This window comes from Salvelinus alpinus, chromosome 12 (genome assembly GCF_045679555.1).
Source record: "Salvelinus alpinus chromosome 12, SLU_Salpinus.1, whole genome shotgun sequence".
In the NCBI taxonomy this organism is placed as follows: Eukaryota; Metazoa; Chordata; class Actinopteri; order Salmoniformes; family Salmonidae; genus Salvelinus; species Salvelinus alpinus.
Window position 1 is genome coordinate 49,654,686 of NC_092097.1, and position 20,117 is coordinate 49,674,802.

The window sequence follows — 20,117 nt, forward strand, 5'->3', positions numbered from 1 at the left end:
CCCAAAACATGGGATGTTAGCAGACCAGTCAGCATCTTGAAGAGAACCTAAAAAGTACAGCTACGGTATGGTAGTTTATTAGAAATGCAAACAACATACATGGTTTGACACATTTTACTGGGAACAAATATGATTCAGCGCATCTGTATGCTTGTTCCAATGGAGAAACATTGATAATCTACTCAGAGAAGACTAGGAAGATTAATGAATGAATTCAGCACAGACAGTATTTACATTCTCCTTATTCTTGCCCATAGGAATCACATTGAGAAAAACATTCATGGCATTACAAATGTTCTACAGACAATAAATTACCATAAGGGTAAACAGGGATAAATACATGTATTCATACTCATACTTTATGTAAAAAGTCTATGAACTGATTTAAGAATAAACATTTTTATGATTTAAGTGTCAAAAGTGTCATGCAAAATAAATTCCAAACATACAATCTGCTCTTACTAGGAAAAAATAAAATAAAAAGAATTATAAAAATAAACTCAAGGAGTAATTTTGCTGGTTACACCTTATCCATTACTGATGCAATCATACACAAGTCTACTTTTAGATTCAAGATAGATTTTTTTCTTCTTTTAATAACACTTTGGTTTAGATTAAAACAATTTCTATGTGATAAACTGTATAATACATAAACATATCTTAAAATTATGTTAAATGAACTCAAATAAAAAAAACAGAAGACAACATTCAATAGTTTTTTTTTTCTTTCATCAGAGCTCAATACAATTGTGTAACAGAGAAAAATAACAATTCATACCAATTTTCTGTACAATATCTACAATTTGTTTTGCTGGTGACAGAAACATACTAGGATCAGGGTATGTGACTGGTGCTCAATGCTCAAATGACAAAGAACGAATTGCTAGAGTTTGTATCCAGGTTCTGGGGCGCGATGCCAGACTTACTGTAGTACGTATTATGTTCAAAGAGCAAGATGACCACCATACATTTTCAAACAGATCTTTGTCTTATCCTACAGCCTTATGCCTGCAATCATTGTAGTTCTCTATAAAAAACCTCACTACTAAGTATATACAAATGGGGCAAAGGCAAGTGATGCTATCTAGAAGAAACTATGTCTAAGCTCATTGTACAAAGCATTCGGGCTATAGATGAGAGCATATGCTGAGATGACAGTCGGTGCCTGATAATCATAGTTTACAAGGACAGAGACACATTTGTCATACGATGGAGGAATTGTACAATAACATTTGTCTTTCATCTTGTTTTTTTTATACATTAATTCTCTCCCCTCGATGACTGAGGCCGAAGTGAGGCTCTTGGTTGGGGTTGCGTCCCAAAGGGCAATCTAGTCCCTATATAGGGCACTTCTTTTGACCAGAGCCCAAAATTGGGGCACTACAGAGGGTATAGAGTGCCATGTCGGACGCAAGGCATCATGACCTTATGTTTTGCCTTTTCAATTTTACATTCATTGTGCTGCCCAGTGATGCGTTCTAATCTCATACTGGTGTAAACATATACAAAAAATACAATTGAGATTGGAGGGATTAAAAACAACGTAACTAATCTATTTTTCTATGCCATACTACAATGTGAAAACACCACAACCAAGGTTGAACACAATCTACATTTTTTCTATGTTTAAAGAGGGTATAATTTTACATCAGTTATAATTTCATTTAGTGCTTTTCTTTATTTTAAAAGAGGTGGGTTAGGGCTCTAAGGGAAGGGACACATTTTGCTCAACAAGCCAGTTCAACTCCTTTCGTAGTTGTTACTTTGGACTTACATATAGCGCAGGGGGAAAATAAGAATAATTCAGCTGTTGTTCGAGCCAATGGTTTACAACATATTGCCATTTTAAGATGTATTAAAGGCCTGTATTTTCCGTGCATCGGGAAAGCGGTTAACAATTTGATGAGCTTTCTTCAACCGCAGATATGGAAACGGTGCATGGACTTGGACAGGGCCAATATGGAACTACTACTCTCTGGTATTTCTGACCTGCATAACAGTAGTCCACAATGCAATGCAGCAATATAAAGGCCTGAATCTCTCTCGTTCAGTACTCTAACTTACTGCTGTCTGTCGTATGTACAAGGGTTGCCTCTAAACTGTTTGTCGGCTTAAGGGGGTTAGAAACATAGCTGCCTTATTACCCAACGACGCCTCCATCCTGTACCTATTAAGGATTAGAAGGGATTTGGACAAACAAAACTTAAGTCTTTCAAAATACAAATTTTTCAATTCCACACCAAAACTGACAGCCAAGTCCCGCTGCTTGGGAGCAGATCACTAACATTGCGTTCCAAATAGCAGCCTATTCCCAGGGTGCCATTTGAGACAAACAGTACTTCAAAAAGGCCAATGAACAATGACTAGAATTACCCAATAATTACTGACGACGACAGCATCAATGATAGAAAAAAGGAATCCTAGTAAACCACAACCACTAGCTACATTGATAAAAAGCAACAAGCGTTACTACAGTAAATTACGACCAGAATTATAAAAACCTAGTAGAACTAATATTAAATAGTTGAGAAAGTAAACTGATTTTAAGGGAGGCCCTCCTTCGTAGTCCACTCTAGCAGTCGAAGACCAAACCCCCCCCCCCCCCCCCCCCTCCCCCACACTCAGCACCATTTGTGGTCTACCCCCACCACTAAACGCTCCCTATCCTCACCTACGTCCCCTCCCCTGCTTTTAAATGCTGGCTGTTTCGGAAGGTGGTGTAGTCTTTTCCACAGGATTACTACTACTGCTGTTGTCCTGGCGAGCGGGTGATGTGTTCAAACTGGCTGATCGTTCGGGTGCCGTTTTGGAGGCAATAGAGTCTTTGTCGCCTGACCCCCCTGCACTGGCCGGGGAGGGCGTAGTGGGAGCGGAGGAGGGACCTGGGGAGCCCAAGGCTCGCTTGGAGACTTGGTAGGCTGCCAGCAGCTCCTGGATGCGCTCCGGTGTGGGCTCCCACTTGGCAAAGCCGGCGGCATTCTGCAGGAAGATGACCACCGTGCCGTGGACGGCTTTGTAGTAAATCTCCTCCCTGAGAGAGACAGCGAGAGAGAGCCATTGAAACTCCCTTCATACAAATCAAAATGCAGCTACGCTTGTGTCCTCTTTACAGTACATCTGGGAGTGTAATTTTCCCACTTGGGCAGCCAAGTGAAAACACAAAGCACATTACACTTGTTGGTCCTTTATGTCAAATATTGTGCGCTATAGCTTGGAAAATAAACAAAATGTGACTCTGGGTGACAAAGAGAAAGAAAGAGAAATTAAATTAAGTATGCTTCATGTTTTTTTCCCCCCTTCTTCCATGCCATGAGTATCACTATAACGGTGATGTGACAACCCTAGTCAGAACAATGGACCCTGCGCTGTTGGACACACTCACTTCTTGCAGATGTGCTGCGAGCCGCTGCGGTACTCATGCTCGAAGGCGGGCACCGACATCTGGTGGCGGAGGAAGGAGCTGGTCTCCATGCGGTGGAGGGCCGGGGTCAGCGGATCTCGCCACTCCGGGACGAAGATGATGAAGGATAGAGGCTCACTGGACTTCTCCAGCAGTTTCTGTAGTACACAGTACATTTGTTAAATACAAACTCTCCCAGGAATTCAAAAGTGAACAGTTCAGTTGAAAGTTAAGCTGGAGTTAAATGGTGCTAATTGTCCCCCCTGTTCATGTTGGATTTTTGTCCTGCAGATTTTCTCCTAATACATTCGGTGGGATCTACACAGCACGTGGTATATGGACTCATACCACTTTTGAAGTATAAACACATCGAACAGACTTTGAATGAGGGGTGAATCATCACTTTAACTGCGTTTAACAAGCAATGAGTAAATGACTAAGGAGGAGCACCTCAAAGTGTGTCACCATGGCATCCATGAACTCCTCACTGAAGGGAGGGTTGGCCTCAAAGGACCCACTGGCTGGTAAGAAGTTCAGAAAGGGCCTGGGAGGCAAAGAACATTTTAGAACAGGCTCAAACTAGAAAACCATAGAAGAACAAATAACTAGAAGTACACGGACCATGTCTGGGTGGTCTCGGTTTAGTTGTGATGGGGTAGACCAGCGTTTCTCACATTGAAACTAGCATTGTAAAATAGACAAGAGTCCCTGGTCCAGAGGTTGAGAAACACTGGGATAGAGAACATATAATATGTATTCTTTGGGATGAGAAGCAAATATTTTTTTCTGTTTTTTGTGATTCTAAACCTACCCCCTGGATCCGAAAAAGCCATCTGTGTCGGGGAAGGCAGAGCAGAACTGCTTGAAGTAGGAGTTGAGTGGCGAGGCGAAACACTCAAAGGTCACCCCGAACTGCTTGTTGAGGGCCTCAAAGACGGGCACAGGGAGAGCCCCCTGTAAGCCCGTCCCCTCATTCACCCCGGCACCAAACATCACCTGCACGACAAATAGTGACATCAGCACAATAAAAGATGACATCAGCACAACAAATGTCAAGATGTAGCCAGACAGAAGAGATGGCGAGAAAGAGTAACGGGACAGTGGTTGTCATCACGAAATGGAGGGAAAGTGGACTATAAGTACATCGCCTCCCAACAGATGGCTTCATACTTTGGCAGTGAAGAGATTAAAAAAAATATATAGAAAGAGCAGTGAGTCAAAGGCAGGGGTAGAAGGGGTGATGGGGGAGGTGAAGTAAGGGGTGAGGGGGAGGTGAAGGGGTGACGGAGGTGAAGTAAGGGGTGACGGAGGTGAAGTAAGGGGTGACGGAGGTGAAGGGAGATCAACGGCAGGGGTCTAACCCCTAATTTACCAGGTATCTCTTGATAAGGCACCACACTCGTGACAGGAACTTCTCGAACCTGGGATCGTCGATGGAGCTGTATCGGTATAATAGCTCCTGAAAGAAAGCATGGTGTGGATAGAGAGGAGAGTCATTTAGCAGAGGGCACGCCATGTGCCAGAAGGCAATGCTAGTCAATTATATCCACCACACCTTTCAGGATTACATCCTGGCAGTTTCTCAAACAAGAGAGCAATTAATCTCTCTGGTCATGTCGGACTTCTGATTGCATGCATTACAAACACTCAGTGGTACTGTGCTAGTATCAACGCTCAACCAATGACACCCCAGTGCTCCTGCAAACACTGAATGTACAAAACATTAAGAATAGCATATTGAGTTGACCCCCTTATCCCCTCAGAACAGCCTCAATTCATGGACTCTACAAGGTGTCGAAAGCTTTCCACAGGGATGCTAGCCCATGTTGACTCCAATGCTTCCCACAGTTGTGTCAAGTTGGCTGGATGTCCATTGGGTGGTGGACCATTCTTGATTCACACAGGAAACTGTTTAGCGTGAAAAAACCAACAGCGCTGCAATTCTTGACACAAACCGGTGCACCTACCCCGTTCAAAGGCAGCGAAATCTTTAGTCTTGCCCATTCCCCCTCTGAATGGCAACAATACACAATCCATGTCTCAATTGCCTGAAGGCTTAAAAATCCTTCTTTAACCTGTCTCCTCCTCTTCATCTACACTGATTGAAATGGATTTAACAGGTGACATCAATAAGGGATCATAGCTTTCACCTGGATTCACCTGGTCAGTCTATGTCATGGAAAGAGCAGGTGTTCATAATGTTTGGTACACTCAGTGTATATTTGTACTTTTAATAATATACACATTATCGCTGCTACAACATTACTCACTAGCTTGGTGAAGTAGCTGCGGTTGACCTTGACCATCTCTCCCTTGTAGCGCAGGCAGGCGATGTCGTTCTCAAAGTGCAGCTCCACGCGCGGCTGTGCCGGCGAGGGCAAGGCCAGCCGAATGGGGTAGCAGTATACCAGCCTGTCCTGCACATCTGCTGCATCTGGGTCTGGGAGAGAGGGAGGGAATGAGGGATAACAGTAGAACAAAAGGTAGTTAAAAAAACAGTAAGTTGGGTAGTAAGAAAAACCACAACACAACCAGTCATCATGGATATTGAACGGCTTAAATTCAGAGTAAAACCACAATATCAACAACAGATTTTTGTTTTTAAATAAGTTGCAAAATTAGTTGGCGCAAAGATACTGAATGATTAGAAAGGACATCGCCATTCAGAGTCAATCCATTTCTATGGTTGTGCACCAATGTAACCAATGTGGTCCAGTATGAGTCAGATGGTAAAGCATGGTGCAGAGTGCGAGGCGATTTAGCACGTCTCACCCGACACGTTGCAGTCCTTCAGCAACGTCTGGTGGGCCTGGTGAATGCGTCGCACGTACTCTGCTGAGATGTGGTAGATCTTCGTACAGATCCCCTCCACAGAGTCTTTAGCCACTGCTGCTACGTGGGGACCGCACTGTTTACGCAAGTGCTCCAGACGTTCCTGAGGGGGAGGATTTGTTTTGGGATCCGTTTTTTAAACATTATACATGTCAGTGTACATTCCGTTGAAGTGAAATGTATACAGCCATGGATTATTTTGTTGTTGCCACATACAGTGGGGAGAACAAGTATTTGATACACTGCCGATTTTGCAGGTTTTCCTACTTACAAAGCATGTAGAGGTCTGTAATTTTTATCATAGGTACACTTCAACTGTGAGAGACGGAATCTAAAACAAAAATCCAGAAAATCACATTGTATGATTTTTAAATAATTAATTTGCATTTTATTGCATGACATAAGTATTTGATCACCTACCAACCAGTAAGAATTCCGGCTCTCACAGACCTGTTAGTTTTTCTTTAAGAAGCCCTCCTGTTCTCCACTCATTACCTGTATTAACTGCACCTGTTTGAACTCGTTACCTGTATAAAAGACACCTGTCCACACACAATCAAACAGATTCCAACCTCTCCACAATGGCCAAGACCAGAGAGCTGTGTAAGGACATCAGGGATAAAATTGTAGACCTGCACAAGGCTGGGATGGGCTACAGGACAATAGGCAAGCAGCTTGGTGAGAAGGAAACAACTGTTGGCGCAATTATTAGAAAATGGAAGAAGTTCAAGATGACGGTCAATCACCCTCGGTCTGGGGCTCCATGCAAGATTTCACCTCGTGGGGCATCAATGATCATGAGGAAGGTGAGGGATCAGCCCAGAACTACACGGCAGGACCTGGTCAATGACCTGAAGAGAGCTGGGACCACAGTCTCAAAGAAAACCATTAGTAACACACTACGCCGTCATGGATTAAAATCCTGCAGCGCACGCAAGGTCCCCCTGCTTAAGCCAGTGCATGTCCAGGCCTGTCTGAAGTTTGCCAATGACCATCTGGATGATCCAGAGGAGGAATGGGAGAAGGTCATGTGGTCTGATGAGACAAAAATAGAGCTTTTTGGTCTAACTCCACTCGCCGTGTTTGGAGGAAGAAGAAGTATGAGTACAACCCCAAGAACACCATCCCAACCGTGAAGCATGGAGGTGGAAACATCATTCTTTGGGGATGCTTTTCTGCAAAGGGGACAGGACGACTGCACCGTATTGAGGGGAGGATGGATGGGGCCATGTATCGCGAGATCTTGGCCAACAACCTCCTTCCCTCAGTAAGAGCATTGAAGATGGGTCGTGGCTGGGTCTTCCAGCATGACAACGACACGAAGCACACAGCCATGGCAACTAAGGAGTGGCTCCGTAAGAAGCATCTCAAGGTCCTGGAGTGGCCTAGCCAGTCTCCAGACCTGAACCCAATAGAAAATCTTTGGAGGGAGCTGAAAGTCCGTATTGCCCAGCGACAGCCCCGAAACCTGAAGGATCTGGAGAAGATCTGTAGGGAGGAGTGGGCCAAAATCCCTGCTGCAGTGTGTGCAAACCTAGTCAAGAACTACAGGAAACGTATGATCTCTGTAATTGCAAACAAAGGTTTCTGTACCAAATATTAAGTTCTGCTTTTCTGATGTATCAAATACTTATGTCATGCAATAAAATGCAAATTAATTACTTAAAAATCATACAATGTGATTTTCTGGATTTTTGTTTTAGATTCCGTCTCTCATAGTTGAAGTGTACCTATGATAAAAATTACAGACCTCTACATGCTTTGTAAGTAGGAAAACCTGCAAAATCGGCAGTGTATCAAATACTTGTTCTCCCCACTGTATACATACAGTTCACCACACTTCTAAACCACACACACACACACCATGTAGTCCTCTTTACTGGCCGAGTGGTCCCTCCGTAACCAGTTCATGGTGTCCTCTGCATTCCATTTCACAACCTTTCGGCTGTCTGGTGTGGCGTTTCTACCAGGACATAAGAGACACCAGTCATTCTTCAGCTAAGACAAAGCATTTCAAAGCAAAGTGCCGTTCAACTAGCCAAATCAAGCTCCCATACACATGCTATGTTCAACAAGCCCAATCAAGCTTTCTTTTCTTTCCAGTAAGACAGTTGGGGAAAGAGAACGGACTGGTTTTGGTTTAACATCTGAAGCCATGGGTTTCTGATTCAAGTTTATCAGTGGATGCACATATAAATGTGTGATGGCGAGACATGGTGTTGCTTTTTATGTTACGATCTGGATCTTGCCGTCAAAGCGGTGGTGTTAAAAAAGGCTGAGCCATCACTTGAGTTATAGAACGTACTATATATTAGGTATTAGTAGCTGGAATTCTTTGAGAGCTTCTCTGACTTCATACTTGGAACGATTTCAAAGAATATCAGGTCATATAAAAATGGAATTTGGCCAACTAACTCTAGTGTGCCAGAAACACCTACCTCGAGTCAATCATTCTCTTGGCAGCTTCGGCGTATTTGAATAAGAGCTTTCGGGCCTCCTCTTTGTACTTGATGCGGGACAACCTGGTGTAAGAAATGACAAAACATGTGGTCAATAAAACAAATTGTTGAAAGGAGCCGCTATTGTCCAAATTAACCATAAAATGGGGTGAATTGTTAAGACGACATTTCAGTGTGTTGACAATTCACATACTAAAATGTAATCAGACAATAGTGCAAAAAGTAAACACATTATTTTTGACAATATATCGTAAAATTTGACAATATCGCAATATTATTTTTGCGATAGTTGGCATTGCCTGCACCAAAACTCAGTATTTTTCATTCATAGCTTGTTCTCTATCTTATTTTTAAATAGGGAGACAATTTGGTTTCAACACTTTTATTTCCATGACTGATCAAAACTTGTTTTCTCATGGCTCTCTTGACCCTCTGCAGCAGACATTTGGTGAAAAATGTGTTTGGAACATCGAATCACAATAAATATTGTATCGGCATCAAAGTATTTAGAAAATATCGTATCGTGTCGTCCCTGGCAACTCCCAGCTCTATCAGACAACATAATTCACAATGAAGACCTGAACGGAATCTAGCCATACCAACCACAGTGAATCAAGTCCATCCCAGGGTAGACTAGAATTGGTATCTAGAGATACGACCTCGGTTCAAAAAGTACATTTTAAATCTTTTGAATCCTTTGATGGTTTGCGTGTCTTATGGGTGGGGTTTGCAGTTGTTGGGACTATTCCATGAGTTCCTTTACACCAAGCATGATCAATCAAGCAAATATTTAACCCTAGGACTAATACAGATTCTCTTTCCCACTGACCTGATGGGGATGTCGTTCATGACCTCTCTGAACATGGACGGGGAGATGATGGGGTCACACTCGCTGGGCAGTAGGGGGTCTGGCCCTTTGTCCAGGACCTTGCGCTCCAGCAGCCAGCGGTTGAAGGACTCCCGTGGGGGCTCGATACCTATTAGATAAGGGGAAAATCAATGATCATCAAGGTCAGTCGAGAATAGGAACCCCTGGGTTGTGTTCACTAGGGCATGCTTTAGGGAAAACATTTGAATCCATTTCATAATGAAAAATGAGAAAAGCAACACCTGGAGCCGGGGTTGCACAAGTTGGGCGGAAGGGAAAAAAAGTCTTAAATGCTAGGACGGGCGTAGCTACGACCGACTTCAGGATCAGAATTCACACCTGTTGCATTAACAGTAAGACTAATCGTAGCTAAGTCCGGCATCAGCAATGCGCCTTCATGAGATTTAATGCTTCATAAGGATGGTTGCTAGGCAGCGCCCGTTAATCGGCTATTACCATTCTCGTGGCAGTTCTAAACATTGCGAGGCATTTCGCTTCACCCACCACCACCACAGCTGGATGGAATCAATCAATAATTACTGTGGGAATTGATATCACTGAACAATGAAAATATTGGAAGAAAGTAGGCTAGAAAATGTTAGCCAAATTGAGGTGATTAGACCGAAGATCATGAACAGTTATCAGAACATTTTACTAGCATGTTAGTTAGCTATGTAGCCTACACTAGCCTAGTATAACAGGTGGGTTATTTTGCTCTTCACCCTCTTAGTAGCCTAGGCTGTATCACGACTAAAAGCTCTTGACTTGTCTGATAATCAATGTTATTTTGTTGACTGAATCTCCGTCTGTATACTTGGTTATTTGATCTCTGCCTGGGCAAACAAGTGGTGGCAGCTCATCTTTTTGTTTGCCAATATCTGATCAGACACATTCAACATGATATGTAGCATAAATCAAGTGTATTATACGTGAGTCAATAACAATATAGGTAACTCGAAAAGCCCAGAGGTTATGAAATATGAAAACTAGGCTCACATCCTTTTGAAAATATAGATAGATATTTTCTGCATTATGAAAGAAGATCGTCCCAATTTAACATCCTACCCGCTCCCTACTAGGTGTAAGAATCGAGTCCCAAATGAACACCCTACCCCTGCTCCCTACGTAAAATCTAGTCCCAATTTAACACCCTACTAGGTGTAAAATCTAGTCCCAATTTAAGACCCTATGCCTGCTCACTCAAATCTACACCCAGGTGTAGCAACAAGTCAAATGTTTAGGTCTGGCATAGAGCGCATTTTACATTGGACGTAGAGTTACGACCAACTGGTGCAACAGGCCCCTGAGTTGTGTTCATTAGGGAAAATATTTGAATCCATTTCATAATGGAGAATAAATGTTGCTTATACGAAAAGTTCAGCTAGTCCCTCGCCGCTTCAGTCCGTGGTCTTCCGATCGGTGCCTAATGAACATGACCCTGGGCTAGAGTGAAAACCTGCCCACCCTGCTGCACTCCAGTAGCAGGGGTGGATGAGTGACCACAACGGCTTAGAAAATATTGAGCAGTGTAGAAAAAAAAAGTGACAGAAAAAGTGAACAGTCAGCGCTGTTTCAGACATACACTTAATGCTCATCTAGAAAGTAAACGTCTAGCTGCCTAATGGGGATGCACCTCGAAAAGTAAGACTTTATGGTAACAAAAGCAAGAAATAAAAGTTTTAAAAAATCAATAAAAAATATAAAAAATGTTTGACTTGACACAATTGCAGTTGCATGGGTAATGTACCTTCTCGTTGGTAGCAGAGCTCGTGGTAGTGCTGCCGTAGCTTGGTGGTGAGCTGGGCACGTAGGAGCTCCATCTCCGGGTGGGGCGGTAGATGGTTGGCAGGGGATCTCTCTCTGATCACTGCGTTCGTCTGAACATCCAGGTCCCAGTATATTCTACCACAGGATCAATATAACTGGTTATTTCAACTTGACAGAACTGTATTAGCTACGGTGCTACATAAAATCCAAAACAAGACAAAGGAGACCCGCCTGCCCTGTATATTGCAGAGATCACACGATTGTGAACTGTGGGTGCACTATAGGCTATACAAATTAGGGTTGTGTATATTTCCCTTTCAAGACGATTCAATACGTATCTAGCTACATGGGCTCTGATACGATACAGGAACGGTACAATTTAGTTTGAAGCGATTTAGTTTGATTGGAGAACGAATCAGTGCGAGTCGTTTCAACGCATAAACACAATAATTTTCAAAATGTAAATCTGCTGCTGATGGAACTCACGAGCTGACTTCTGTCTGAGCCGACATCTGTCTGTCCGTGTGTGTGAATGACACATGTCTATGGTGTATACTATGTAGTCACCTCATCTGAGTCATAAGGGAGACTAGGAAACTACCACTATCAGATTAGGGCAATGTATTTCCCCCCTTGGCCACTAATGAACTTGTCATTTTTGTCGATTGTGTTTGAGCTTGTAATGTATCAACATTTATCATTTACAAATCAGCTATGACATAGCCAATGAATATATAGCATAACTTTGGATTTCAACACATCTCAAAACCGAATGGTTTTGACCATTTAGAGAGCTTATTTTCTCCCCCCGCTTTGGCCATGCAGTGCGCCTCGCAAAAGTGATTCCTCGTAATGAAATGATCAACTTTACCCTGTATATCAAGACATCACACTGATTGTTGGGCTCCCGAGTGGCGCAGCAGTCTAAGGCACTGCATCTCAGTGCTAGAGGAGTCACTACAGACCCTGGTTCGATAACAGGCTGCATCACAACCGGACGTGATTGGGAGTCCCATAGGGTGGCGCACAATTGGCCTAGCGTCGTTAGGGCTTGGCCGGGGTAGGCCGTCATTGTAAATAAGAAATTGTTCTTAACTGACTAGCCTATTTAAATAAAAGGTTAAATACAAAATAAATTGTTTAAAGCAAAACTTACAAAACTATTGCTGATCGTGAACATGAACAATCAAAATATAATCTATTGTTTCCGGTAGCTTACTTTTATTCCGGTAAAACACACATTTTCAACAGCGCATAGATAATAACCTAGAAAATTACATAGGTCGTTACTCAACTAATGAAGCCTAATATCGAGCAAGCCATTGTAGCATTTTAATGCTTATGGTGCCACGCAGATGTGCAAGATCAGGAAGAGGCCACCCACCATATGGGTGGGCACAGTGCGCAGTTTGACTAGGCTACTGATATTCCCTAGGGTTGTTCGGCACGCAAAATGACTTGTACATCAATGACTGTCAACACAGTTACATGCTTAGTTCGACACTGAAGGAGAGGAAGCAGCAGTTGTCACAGTAGATGAGGTATTTTCGGAATGAAGAAAGTTATATGAGCAAAACATTTTAGTGAATCAGCGGTTTGTAACGTTTGAATACTTTTTATGACCAACGCATGCTACATTTGGATCAGTTTGGGGTCCACGGACCGATGTAGTCGTATCTTAAACATGTGAATCTGGATCAATGCATATAGGTGAATTGTTACATCCCCAATACAAAATATTTACAGACATGAGCAGATCAACATATGTTACAGCAGGACCCCCACTGCAACGCGTTTTGACCAAAAAGGTCTTCCTCAGGCAGTGTACATGAGATGCCTACATTAGAGGTTATGACTTTTCAACGCCAATACCGATTATTGGAGGACCAAAAAAAGCCGATACCGATTAAATATATATATATATATATAAATAAATAAATAAATCGGTATATATATATTTGTAATAATGACAATTACAACAAAACTGAATGAACACTTATTTTTACTTAATATAATACATAAATAAAATCTAGTCTCAAATAAATAATGAAACCAACTTTATTTGGTTTAAATAACACAAAAATAGTGTTGGAGAAGAAAGTAAAAGTGCAATATGTGCCATGTAAAAAAGCTAATGTTTAAGTTCCTTGCTCAGAACATATGAAAGCTGGTGGTTCAATATTCCCAGTTCTTCAATATTCCCAGTTAAGAAGTTTTAGGTTGTAGTTTTTAATAGGAATTATGACGAGTCAACTATTTCTCTCTATACCATTTGTATTTCATATACCTTTGACTATAGGATGTTCTAATAGGCACTTTAGTATTGCCAGCCTAATCTCGGGAGTTGATAGGCTTGAAGTCATAAACAGCGCTGTGTTTCAAGCATTGCTAAGAGCTGCTGGCAAACGCAGTCAAGTTTGAATAAATGCTTACGAGCCTGCTGCTGCCTACCACCGCTCAGTCAGACTGCTCTATCAAATATCAAATCATAGACTTAATTATAATAAACACAGAAATACGAGCCTTAGGTCAATAATATGGTCAAATCCGGAAACTATCATTTCGAAAACAAAATGTTTATTCTTTCAGTAAAATACGGAACCATTCCGTATTTTATCAAACCGGGTGGCAACCCCAAGTCTAAATATTACTGTTACAATGCACAACCTTCAATGTTATGTCAAATTCTGGCAAATTAGTTCACAACGAGCCAGGCGGCCCAAACTGTTGCATATACCCTGACTCTGCGTGCAATGAACCTAAAGGAAGTGACACAATTTCCCCAATTAATATTGCCTGCTAACATGAACTAAATATGCAGGTTTGAATAAATATACTTCTGTGTATTGATTTTAAGAAAGGCATTGATGTTTATGGTTAGGTACATTTGTGCAACGATTGTGCTTTTGTTAACCCATCACCCGTTTGGCGAAGTAAACTTAACAGGCACCGCATTGATTATATGCAACACAGGACAAGCTAGTTAAACTAGTAATATCATCAACCATGTGTAGTTAACTAGTGATTATGTGAAGATTCATTGTTTTTTTATAAGATAAGTTTAATGCTAGCTAGCAACTTACCTTGGTTCCTGCTGCACTCGCGTAACAGGTGGTCAACCTGCCACGCAGTTTCCTCGTGGAATGTAATGTAATCGGCCATAATCAGCGTCCAAAAATGCTGATTGTTATGAAAACTTGAAATCGGCCATGCCGATTAATCGGTCGACCTCTAGTCTACATATCAATTCCAGCGATTGTGATGTGGCTGTACTCACACGCTGGGACGGTATGGGGCTGGTGCGGGTATAGAATGCTGCCCTGGCTTGTCTTCTGTGCCTGTGGTAGAGTTCCAAGGCTTAGCCCCGGGGGTAATGGGTGAGATGGGAACTATCGGGGTTGTTGGGGTTACAGGTATACCATCCTCAATCTGTCAATGACACAGTCACATATCGGATTAGACTGACAGTGGAAATATTCTAATAATAAATGTATGAAACAATCTACAGAGACAACGGATTCCAGTAAATTCCAGTAAAACATGACTTTCTTCATGTCAGGCAAGACAGCACTGCGTGGTCTAATAGATAAGCTCGAAAGTGAATCACATTGGTAAAGAAGCGTGAAAATGGTCACGCTTGTATAATTTTACGGCATTGAAGGTGTAAGAAACGTGTTCTGCTCAATGACTCACCTTGGACCTCTTGAAGCTGTTAGGACCCCCCTGGGTGGCCTCCTCCGACAGGCGTCTCTTGCGCTGCCCGTTGCCCACGCCGGCGTCGCCCGTCCCCTCAGCCGGGGCAGCGTTCAAACCCAGCGGGTCAGACTAAGAAAGACAGGAACAAACAGACAAGCCGCCAAGTTAGGAGCAGAACAGGAAAACAAGACAAGTGATGTCGATATTATAAAAGGAGGTTCAGCCAAGCTCCATCAAGAGACAAAAGAGAACCTGAGGTACTTGGAACAGAACTTGAGAAGGATAATTATCCCCTCTGTCCCAAATAATTTTCTTCTATGAGGTTTAACAGCGGTTGGCATCCAATTATTGTTGCATTACCGCCACCTACTAGACTAGAGTACAACTCCCTTATACTTTGCTTGAAAAAAATAAACAAATACCCTACCATCTAACACCACACTAACAAACAAAAACAACACCCCCCTACTCCACTAATTAAATGTATTTATTCCTACCTCATGCCAACAACCTGAAAGGATGAGACATCACCACTTAACACACCCTGTAACGCTTCTGATGTCAAGTCACGCACACCCAAATACCTCTCTGCAACTGCCACCACAACCTCAATTTCTGTGACTTACGTTCCATCCCTGCAGTACAATTGATAACCATTGCTTTAAATTCTAAAAACCCAATCTCACTTAAACATACAACACTTGTTGGTTTATCCCTCTGTGCTGGTACAGATCTACTACTCACACCACTCATCTCAGGACCCCCATCACTCCTTCAATGGCACCCTTTTCTTGAGTGAAACAATTCGCATTTCTTGCCCCCATTCGTTTAACGCCGACCACCTTTTCCCTCTGACCAGCAGAAACACAAACAATTATCACAAGACCACTTCTGGTTAGCAGAAACACAAACAATTATCACAAGACCACTTCTGGTTACCCACTTCCACAGTACCCAACTCTGTTTTCATCCACCATGAAACCACAAATAGATCAGCCAAAAGGCAAGGGTCTACTTTTTCCAAAAACTTCACTCATCTTTATCCAGACCCTCGGTGCAAGCCTCGGGCTTTGAGAACTTCACCACACCTACCACCTCCGATACATCGACCTCATTCACTTCCATTTCTCCTCCTGTCTTCAGCGCACTCTGCTTACACTTTCTACCATTCTTCTTTAACAAACCATCTCCCTTTTCCCCACCATTTTAACCAACTCAAGCTCACCGTCGTCCTCCCCCTCTCTCTCTGACCTCCTCTGCCTCGCTTTTTCCCCTTCATTCCTCCTCCGCCTTTCTTTTTCCCCTCCATTCCTCCTCCGTATTCCAAGTATAAGTCTCCTTATTATAATACTGCACTTCTCCTGATATACATCTTGTTCTTGCTTTCTCAAGAGATGACATTTAACCGGCTGTCACAATCTCCGACCAATCAGCACGAACCCCTCAGGGTGTAGCGCTCAACAGTACATCCCACTTATACATCTTTTTATTTTTTTATTTAACTAGGCAAGTCAGTTAAGAACAAGTTCTTTATAATGACGGCCTACCCCGGCCAAACCCGGACGACTCTGGAACAATTGTGCGCCGCCCTATGGTACTCCCAATCACAACCGGATGTCATGCAGCCTGGAAAGGAGCTGCTTCGTCTTGATGTTTTCCTTTATCAAAAGTTACAGTAACGCTCTTCCAACAACCCATCTGTCACAAAACAAGCAGCTACACCCATTTTTCACTCACAATGACATCATGCTGCCCCAGGACTGGCATCTCCCACAGCGACTGGTTGGTGAAGCGGTTGAACCAGTAGGGCCTGTTCTCCCGCTTGCTCCAGCATTTTGACCAGCCTGCCTGGACGAGTTCGTCTGCACAAACAGGAAAGGTGTCAGAAATGTCTAATCTATCTCCATTCAGTTGCATGTCATCATAGACAGAGCCAGCAATCTTTCCTTCATCAGCAATGATCTCAAGACTAGGTCTAATTTATACCCTACATATATACACATGAAAGAACTACAAGTAGCTACGCAAAATGCCGTTGTGTAGCAAAACTACAGACGTTTGCAGCCCGCAATTCATAACTCAATGCAAGAACGTAGGATCCCCATTTTTTGTAGTTTACTTGCATTGCCTACTTAGGGTATACATTAGGTTTTAAAATAATTGTATGAATGCTTGGTAAGCAGAGCGGAAAGCTGAGTTATGCCATATCTATCACCAGGGGGCTATCTTCAGTGCTGAGACTTGGGCAGGAGTACCGGCACCTCAAATGTTTTACTGTTTCAGCTCCTGTTCCACATATAGAATATATATATATATATATATATATATATATATATATATATATATAATATATAGTCTGCTAAATGACTTAAATGTAAATGTAAATAGAATATTATCTCAAAAGTATTGTGGAGCTCCTACACCTAAATGTAAACACCAGCACCCAAAATGAGTACATGCACCTATGTTAGTCCAAGTCAAGCACTGGCTATCTTACCTGGCAACTCTGGCATTGGTTTGCTGGTTGAAGGTGAGACAGGAGACCCCTGTGTGGCAGAGCCTGTGGGAGACATCACCATAGAGGTGTCCACCTTCACTGTTGCGTGATTCTCACTTGTCATCTCTCCTCATCTGTCCTGTCCTGAAAATAAACGGCTGCATATTAGTAAAGGGGTATTCAGTTGACATTGCCAGGTAAAAATACTGTGTAAGCTACTTTTTTATAAATGACAGAACACTGTCTAAATAATTACTATTATTTTATGTGATCAAATGTAAACATGTTCCACAATCTCCAAGGTAACCAAGTGGTGATTGGACATGCTTTCCCGAAATATGACAATCAAGCAAGTTTTGATCCTCCTGGCATTTTAAAAACCAGACCCTAATGGACATTTCGGTTACAGTCTGGTGTGAATGGTAGCCTACTACTACTCATTAATTCCCTAAATGATAGAGTCATGCCAGAGTCGTAGTGTGTTTTGCAGTAGAAAAAAATAACAGTTGTTCGCGCGACACGGTTGAACATTTAACAGTGAAACGTTAAATGAGCGCATGATTAGTCTACAGTAGCGAGCTAGAATGTGTTGTGTTGCAAGATACCATAATATCTGGATAGATAGTCCCTAAGAACGACAAAGTGAAACCAGCGGTGGGGATTACACTGGTGAACATTATATTAGCTAGCTAACTAGTTAAGCTAACACGAATGTGTTACGTATGGGACATGTAGCTAGTAGCTAGCTATACCTATGCGTTCTAGCTACGTGGTTCATGATTTATTTAAATGTGATTTAGATAGAACATTCCAAATTGACATCTTGGAGATGCGTTTTCTATCTTTGTCATTGATAACACAAATGGGAAAAAGAAGGACACGCATGCGCCTGCTACACCGCCCACCCCAGTTCGAGCTGCCCGAAAACAAACACGAAGGAGGAGGGGAAAACGCTGGGTAGCTGCGCTACACAACAAAAGGCAACGGCATCATCTCGGAACCTAGGCGGGGGATACGTGGAATAAACATTTAAAATACGGTAGGATACTGTACGAAACAGGGTTAATGAGACATAAAAATGACGAGAGTTAGTAAGACTACCCGTGTATGTTGTCAAAATAGAGAATGGAGGCGTATCTGACCCCCTTATTTCAAACACATACACAATTTTGGGCGCGCACTTTGGTTAAGACAAGATGGCGCGCGCGCTCTCGAGTCATAGCCACTGCACCCCTTGCAGGCAATATTGTTTGTTTATTTCGTGCAATGACAACGCGTGCATTTTGAGTAGATAATATGATACCCCGCATATTCCACCACCTGCCCATGCCCTTGCTGTAGCGCTAAATTGGTTATTCCCCTTACCTTGTAGAGGTTTGTTGAGAACCCTGTATAGGCTTTGCTCTATTCAATCCGTACCCGCCTCCGCCTCTCCCTCCCCACCTTCTCCGCCATCTTGTATCGGGGACTCGGGCCTTGGTATTGCGCACGCGCCAGTTTAGTTGTCGTTTCAGGAAAACATTGTCATTGAGAAGTAGCCATATGTAGAAGGGCTTTTGTAGGTAGGAATACAGAAATAGTTCTTCACAACATCGCTTGTGAAAGTAATCATGCAAAAACACATTTGCAAACTCGTCGGAACTATTTAACCAGTAATAACTTCGATGGCATGTTTTGTGCTGTGGCTACTTTTCTCATTGATAGCCTTCAGCTACATGCTCATTAGTCTATGTATTTATTCTCATATTATTAGAATACTTTATAATGCCTGTGTGATATGTCTGTTATTTATGTATGTGAAGAATAATAAATGAACAACTTTCAACTCATGTTGCTGTTCTGTCTCTTATTACCCTCTTATTATTACTGAATGGTAAATATTATAAAAAATAATATACATGTTATAAAAATAGAAACACATTTTGGGTCTTGGGAAAGTAGAAGTTGTAGTCCTTAAAGCTGGAAGTTACCTCTGATTTGTTCAGCCATTACCTATGGGGAAAGAATGGAGTTTTGGGATGAACAATGAAAATAAGGTCTGAGTTTAACACATGCTTAGGAGATCTTATGTTTTGTTTTATGGAATAACATCTGTCAGTTAACTTGACCTTTATGAATTATGAAGCCTTTATGTGCTTGTTTTGATTACATAAATGATTCAATGCACAGAAAGTGACAGTAGCTGATGAAGATTATCTCATAGAACAACATTTGTATGATCTCCTAAGCCTGTGTTTACCACAGACCTTATTTTCGGCATTTATCCAAAAACCTAACAAAAATAAAATTTTCCTACAGGCTTTGTTCAACTAATCATTGCGGAGTTAGTGCCTACAAAAAGACGCCATTTCTATTTCAGAGGCTTCTAACAACCAACGCTATCTGTGCCTTGCACATGATCTAAAAAAATAGATTTTTATGATAGTTACTGTGTCTCAGGTGTGATTGGGTTGTTTGAAATGTGTAGGCATACAGGGTTACATAGACTCAGGAAAAAAAAGAAACGTCCCTTTTTTCAGGACCCTATCTTTCAAAGATAATTCGTAAAAATCCAAATAACTTCACAGATATTCATTGTAAAGGGTTTAAACACTGTTT

General features: G+C 42.1%; 2 protein-coding genes across 3 annotated transcripts in view; one reads left to right on the top strand and one right to left on the bottom strand.

Moving 5' to 3' along the window:
* Positions 1 to 55: 55 nt before the first annotated feature.
* pcif1 (phosphorylated CTD interacting factor 1) lies at positions 56 to 19,347 on the bottom strand. 2 transcript variants are annotated; one of them, XM_071336713.1, is made up of 16 exons: positions 18,885 to 19,347; positions 17,520 to 17,663; positions 16,760 to 16,884; positions 15,020 to 15,151; positions 14,604 to 14,755; positions 11,307 to 11,461; positions 9,521 to 9,668; positions 8,671 to 8,754; positions 8,096 to 8,195; positions 6,173 to 6,335; positions 5,671 to 5,840; positions 4,773 to 4,859; positions 4,212 to 4,396; positions 3,851 to 3,944; positions 3,383 to 3,558; positions 56 to 3,031 (listed from the first exon to the last, which is right to left on the bottom strand). In XM_071336713.1, exons 2-16 carry the CDS (start codon positions 17,641 to 17,643, stop codon positions 2,692 to 2,694), a joined length of 2,235 nt encoding a protein of 744 aa, XP_071192814.1. In that variant the 5' UTR covers positions 17,644 to 17,663; positions 18,885 to 19,347; the 3' UTR covers positions 56 to 2,691. The 2 variants fall into 2 exon arrangements, with proteins under 2 accessions (XP_071192814.1, XP_071192815.1); XM_071336714.1 differs by lacking the exons at positions 16,760 to 16,884; positions 17,520 to 17,663; positions 18,885 to 19,347 and adding an exon at positions 16,248 to 16,377.
* The window catches only part of pltp (phospholipid transfer protein), a 29,473-nt gene continuing 27,147 nt past the window's right edge, over positions 17,792 to 20,117 (top strand). Inside the window, exon 1 of the mRNA XM_071336719.1 lies at positions 17,792 to 18,558. The gene's annotated coding sequence lies outside the window, so the exon portion shown is untranslated. The remainder of the gene's footprint in view (positions 18,559 to 20,117) is intronic.